The sequence below is a fragment of the Quercus lobata genome, unplaced genomic scaffold (assembly GCF_001633185.2).
Source record: "Quercus lobata isolate SW786 unplaced genomic scaffold, ValleyOak3.0 Primary Assembly Scq3eQI_1999, whole genome shotgun sequence".
NCBI classification, from domain to species: Eukaryota; Viridiplantae; Streptophyta; class Magnoliopsida; order Fagales; family Fagaceae; genus Quercus; species Quercus lobata.
In genome coordinates, this window is record NW_022154714.1 from 167,067 (window position 1) to 173,580 (window position 6,514).

Here is a 6,514-nt window from a genome sequence, read left to right on the forward strand (position 1 = left end):
AAAGACAAATGAAACTTGAATGGCATTGAAAGAGACAGAACTCAAGTCTCTTATTCAATGGTAAGAGACTTTACCAGTTGAGGCATTGAGCTAATTGGAACACACAACTCACTACATGCCACTGTCAGAAACATTTACCACCTTTCAGGTCTATGGACAGCAGACTTAGATTATGGAACATTTGAAGCAGCAAAACAAACCATTTTGATAAATTCTGCTATGTACCTGGCATTTAGCAAACACAATGCAAAATGATGCACCACCAACCTAACAACCATTAGCCCTACATGCATGTCCATGATCTCCATAGCTCTTGCTCTTTGTGCAGGATTACTGAAGATAGCCAGTGAGCTAATTTCATTCAATTAGACCCAGCACAATTGCATTCATTGATTTTTGGAAAACCAAATGCACCTGTTTGTCTATTGTTGGGGTGTAAGACTAGAAATGCTATTCACCTACTAATGTTGGCATTCAGCATGTAACAGGTCTAAAATGAAGATGACTGGCAACAAAACCCACAGATTTCAAGATTATATCATAATTCCAACCTTCAATAGGAATTTTCCCTCATAAGCTCATGGATATGCATTGGCATTGGTGATATGGTGAGAAAAAAATATGAAAAGAAATACTAAAAAGCCAAATCGGATACATACCTTGAGCCCAACTAGGTGTAAATAGCAGCACCGCACCAAACTTAATGGTTATCTGCAGAGGGAGGTGGTATCTTGTGCACACCCGTGGAGTCCATAGACTGTGAGTGGGCGAATATGATAATTACTACTACAGAGGAAGCTGACCATGAGCTAGGTCGAAACTCTCAAATAATCTATAAATTGTCAATAAAAGATTGGGAAAATCATTAACCACATGTTAAAAAGAAATACTGAAATTCTACTAAATCCACCGACTCATGCAAAATGTTGAGGCCTCGACCTTGAGAATGAAGTTAAAAGGGAAAAAAGTAGAAGTGTTTCTTTTAGAGGGTTATAGCTCAGTCTCTGGAATGATGCTTCTCAGGAATGACCACTAATAAGTATGGAAGCCCAAAACATAATTTTATTACATATTTTCTCAAAACTTCAATGATCAATCAATAACAGAATCTATAGTTTTTGTTAACCCAAAAACAAACAGGATTCTTGAGAATATTAACATATAAAAAGGGAAAAAAAAATCCTTCCTAAAGTGCTTGGCCTGCTAATTGAGCTCACATTGGACCTAACTATCAAAGCCAACGAACCCTAATGGTTTATTGGCCCTAACTATTATCAGAACTAAGGATCCAGAAACAAAAGACAACACTATGTTTGTGCTCTATTGCCATTATAGGGTTACCAGCCACCCCCCCTGAATCTGTCTTGTGCCTCTGCAGCCTTCTCCTCTTTCAACTTCTGCACAATTTCAAGTATTTTGGGATTGAAGAAACGGTCACGAACGTACTTCCTCTCCTCAGCTTGAATCTCTTTGATAGCACTAGGATATGGGTTAGGAGGAGGTTTCTTCCCTTGAAGACGTGCAATCTGCTTCAAGCGAGAATATGCCTTTTTCTTTGCTTTTTTCTCTGCTCGATATTCCATCTAGACACCAAGAAACAACAGCAATTACAAATTTCTTCCCCCTGGGGTGTGGGAGGGGGAATAGAAACAGAGGATGAACAAATTGCAGCAGTTTTTTCTGAAATTATGAGTCAGGAATACATACATCAGCTACAGCCATTGCTTCTTCCTCACTAACTCCCTGCTCCTTTAGATCAAGCACCCGCAAACCAAATAAACGAGCTGGAGGGGGATCAAAACTACAGATCCTGTAGAAACACAAAGCCTAAGTGAATTAATGTTTAGCTTACAATTCATGAGTCCAGAAACCAATTTCAATGTTGCAATAGAGATCATGAAAAGACCCCAAATCTTAAGATAATCGTAGAACTAAAAGGTTGAAGACTTGAAAACATGGCCTTTATGCAAATTACTTGATATTCAGTAAGTTAATACAGGAAATAGGCCCACTTATTATTAAGATTCAGTCTGAAATTCAATATGAAAGGAACTAACAAAAATGGTTAGCAAGAAAACAATACAAATAATGAGTCACTTGCAGCTTGTAAAAAAGAATTATTCCATAACCATCAATGCTGCAGTAAGCAAAGTGTTGGGTGCTTAGCACCAAAAGTTCCAGCCCACACTGGATTAAATGCCAAAATATTTTTGTAGTGGCCAAGTGAGCCACATGACCTATTCCTTTTTTGATTTGGAGTTCTTATTTTCCTGGAGAAGTACTAGGCAGCTAGGGTTATTAACTTATGCATATAAAAGAGAGTCTTGTATTTTTTGTGATGTGTGCTTGCTGCTGAAAGCCATAGAGAGCTGGTAGCCAAAAAAAGAAAAAGAAGAGGGGTGCCGCATAGAGTGAGCAGCCAAGTGTGTGATGCAACGAGCACAGTGAAGAAAGAAAAATTGTGTGAGTAAAAAAAACAAGGAGATTTTCTTTAGCCATGAGACATACACAAGGGAATATAAATTGGGGTTTTCTCTAGGGAGAGGTTTTTTGGGTGTTGCAACCAAGGAAAGTTGTTGTTTTCAAGTGAGTGAAGATCTCATGTGAGCTCACATAAATTCCTAGACATATATATAATTGTATTTAGTGTGAATCTCAAGTTAGGCATAAACTTGAGATGATATCCTAATTGATTTGATAATAGTGAAATTGTTGCAACTCTGTGGACATAGGCACATTGTTGAACCATGTAAATTATGTGACATGTGTTATTGTTTCTTTTGCGTAACTTCTTTCTCTATTTTTGGCATCTCACAAGTTCTAAGAATTAGGGTAAATTCCTAACACAAAGAAAGGAAACTGGAACATCATCCAAGAGCATGAGCATAACCAAAATTAACTTTTTGACCTAAGTATAGTAAGTAGCTGATTAATTGCTTACCAACTTAAAAGTAGTCACAGTATGGTCAATTTAACCCATAAAAATCAAGATCAACAGTCCCCATTCTGAGAAATATTTTCTCTTTATCCTAATAACTATCTTCTGTTCCATTTCAGATCATAATCAATTATGCATCCAAAGCAGGAATAAAAGCAATGAACAGTTCTTCATCAAAACTGTGAGTCAACACTGAATTCAAAAGAATTTCCATCTTTCAAAATAAAGCAACCAGTCCACTTTTATGTGTTTCCAAATCAAGAATATAACTTGTGCATGCATGTAATCACAAACCTCTGGACAGCAAAGAAAAGTAAGGACAGCAACATGCAGGATACATTTCAATCACACAGAAACCCAGTTCATCCAGTATTAAAATGTTAGCAAACATTCAAGGTTGCCAACAAATAGAACCAATGTGCAGAACAAACTCAGAACGTTTTGTTCCTTTTTTTGTTGTTGTTGTTGTTCACATTTAAAAGTTTGGGCCATCAATTTTCTTCAATAACATACTGCTAGCACCATAAGAAAACCAAATTTATAACAAAATTGGTATGTTACAAGCATGTCATAATGAATGAACCGAAAAAATAGATAGACTGCAAAGGAAAACTAGACATATAGAAGCAAGGCAGTACTTGATGGCATCTTCATGTTTTGAGTCCGGATGTTTCTGAAAGAACTTTTTTATATAAACGTCCTCTGGGAGACTGATCCTCTTAACTTTCCCATCAGCACGAGGAAATGTTGCAGGTGGTGCACTGCACATAAGTTAGCAACATAATCAAAATACTATTTTTATCAGTAAGTTACACAAGCACCCAATTGGTCTTGAACCTATGATCTCACTCTCCACCTTCTTCTTACAAGTGAAGGAGGTGCCATTTGAACTAGAGCTCATTGACACAAGGGCAACATATTCAAAGTATTAAGATTTATGAATAAGAGCTTAAAAAAATTCTAAATGTGGGCATCACAGGTATCAAAATCATAATTTTGATAATAATAGATTAAGAATACTGGAATTGAATGTATTCATTTAAAGAAAAGTTCACACTTTTGACATACTTTATTCACAACTATATTTCTTTTGTAGTGAACCAAATTCAAAAACCTTTTTTGTTTTGGGTTTTTTTTTGGTGAATAGATATGATAGAATTTCAACTTATATTATTTGCTCCACAATAATTGCTTTTTATCATTAAGTTAAGACATCATTGGTTTTTGGTATAGCCAAATTCGAACCCAGTCCCTTATTTGACGATAAGTGACTTTACTAGTTGAGCTAACTAGTATTCATCCCATTTGTTCTTAACTAATTCAACAAGTAATTCAACTAAAAAAAATCCCAAAACCAAAGTAATAATGGAAAGACTAAACAAATAAATTTAGAAGTTGCAAAATTTGAAATTAGAATCAAGCAGAATTGAGACCATAACAAACCAAGCATATTCTCTTCAACCCTACCGCATTTTTCAACAAAATAATGATGACTAAGTCATACCCAGAGGCGAAATGGGATTACAAACAGCACGTATATAAAAAACTAAAATTTGAGCAAACCTAGATAAAGGTAAGAACAAATAAGTTATTAAATGCAATAGAGAGAGTGAGAGAGAGACGAAACTGTTCCATGGCTTTGAGCCAGATAGGCTTGGACTTGGCCAAGCCCTTGACGAGCTTTCTGGTACGAGTAAGCAAATCTCCTTTGAGGAACGACATGGCTTTGCCTTTTCCTTTGGCTTTGCTGATCTCTGCCTTGTCTCTGCGAGACTGTGACTCTCTTCCACTTTGGTTTTCTCTGTTTTTGTTTTTTTTTTTTTTTTTTTTTTTTTTTTTTTTTTTTTTTTTTGGGTACTGAGACAAGTTTAACTCAGGGTTTATTTATTTTTTTTATAGTTTTTTTTATCGGTCTAAAAATATATATGAAATAACTGTGAGTATTTTAATAATGTTTAAAAGTGAGATAATCAAGCTGATTCTTGAGGGTGGAATGTGCGGTGGAGTGTGGCTTTGCAGAGCTGATTCTTGAGGGTGATAATCAAGCTCTCATGGAGGCCTTGCGCACGAGACAGAGGAGGTCGTCTTGGCTGGGCCATGTTCTCCAGGATGTTTTATTTTTGCTTGATGGTCTCACGTGGGTTCAGATTTCTTTTGTTAAGAGAAGTGCAAATAATGTGGCCCATGGTTTAGCTAAATGGGCCAAGGAATTAGTGGAGGATATTGTATGGATTGAGGACTCACCTCTCCCTGTGGTGGAGGCCTTGTTATTTGATTCTTCTGGTGAATGAATTATGAGGATGTTATCCTCTTCAAAAAAAAAAAAAAAAAAGTGAGATAAAATAGTGTTATAATTTTTAGGATCTCTCTTTATGTCAATTTCATAAGGGTTTGAAATTTTGAATTTAAAAAACTTAGGAACTTTTTAAAAAAATAGTAAATTATTCTTCTAACCAGTTTGTGTTTTTAAATTTAAAATTATTTAAATAAAAAATAGAGGTATTTTAGAGAGTTTAAGAATTTGTGTGAGGATATTTTAGTACGCAAAATAATGAAATCCAAACGGGGAATTCTATTATTAATAGTATAGATAACTCACTACGGGTGGGTCAATTTGTTACAAACACAAAGAAGATTTTCTAAATTGAAGTATGTATATTTTTTATACTATTATTTAAGGGGTTTTTTCTGTTTGGATTCCTCTTTTTTTAGTTTAAAAATGACCTAGAACCCTATGTTTAAGTAGAGACAAAACTAAAAAACAATTCGGTAAAAATGCAACTTTAACTCCCAGTAAAACATTGTCTAAAAAATAGGACCTCTCCTGTTAATTTTTAAATTATTTTATCTACTTATAAATTAGATTTTCAAAATAAAAATTATATATATAGAATAAAAAAACTCTACAAAATAAGATCACTAACCAAAAAAAAGCGCGTGCGAAGCGCGTGTGATGAGGCTAGTATTATTTAAAAGTTTGTAAAATTTGGTAATTTTTTTTAAAAAAAAGTTTTTTTAGAGGAAATATAATGTATTTTACATTCAATTATTATATAAAACAAAATATTTTGTAAATAATGTAATGTGTGGTAGAATAATGTTTCTAGTACTTTTTTTTATTATAAATAGTTTATCATCTATACATCTTAAATGACCTAAAGATGAAGTATGTATAATTTTAAGAAAAAAAATACAAAACTTTAATAACATTAAAAAAAAAAAAACGTAATTTCATAAAAAAACTTACTAACATTATGCTGAGAATGTAACATAATTGCCAATGAAGCAACTACTATTTTTTTTTACAATCCTCTTCTCCCAAAGCATCACCAAAGTGGATTGAAGTAAACTAAAATAGTTTGAAGTGGACTAAAATGGACCAAATGGAATGAATAGACCGAAATGGAGCAAATGGACCAAAGCGGAATGAAATGGAGCAAGTGGACTAAAATGGACCAAATTGGACTGAAATGGAGCAAATAGACCAAATTGGACCGAAATTGATCAAAGTAGACTGAAATGGATTGAATTAATCGAGGTAAATGGAAATGTTGTGCTAATGTGGCATAATAGGAG

At 34.2% G+C, this 6,514-nt stretch overlaps 1 protein-coding gene across 1 annotated transcript; it reads right to left on the minus strand.

Annotated features, from left to right (window-relative positions):
- Positions 1-993: 993 nt before the first annotated feature.
- Positions 994-4,767, minus strand: LOC115973073. The gene is made up of 4 exons (XM_031093313.1): positions 4,566-4,767; positions 3,577-3,699; positions 1,708-1,810; positions 994-1,583 (listed from the first exon to the last, which is right to left on the minus strand). The coding sequence occupies exons 1-4, from the start codon at positions 4,658-4,660 to the stop codon at positions 1,338-1,340; spliced, it is 567 nt and encodes a 188-aa protein (XP_030949173.1). The 5' UTR covers positions 4,661-4,767; the 3' UTR covers positions 994-1,337.
- Positions 4,768-6,514: the final 1,747 nt, after the last annotated feature.

Excerpts from the sequence above, each read along its gene's own strand:
- LOC115973073 (XM_031093313.1), bottom strand. The coding sequence starts at position 4,660 with ATGTCGTTCCTCAAAGGAGATTTGCTTACTCGTACCAGAAAGCTCGTC. Across the intron at positions 1,811-3,576 it reads AAACATGAAGATGCCATCAA|GATCTGTAGTTTTGATCCCC; the intron begins GTACTGCCTTGC and ends GTGTTTCTACAG. Across the intron at positions 1,584-1,707 it reads AAGCAATGGCTGTAGCTGAT|ATGGAATATCGAGCAGAGAA; the intron begins GTATGTATTCCT and ends CTTGGTGTCTAG.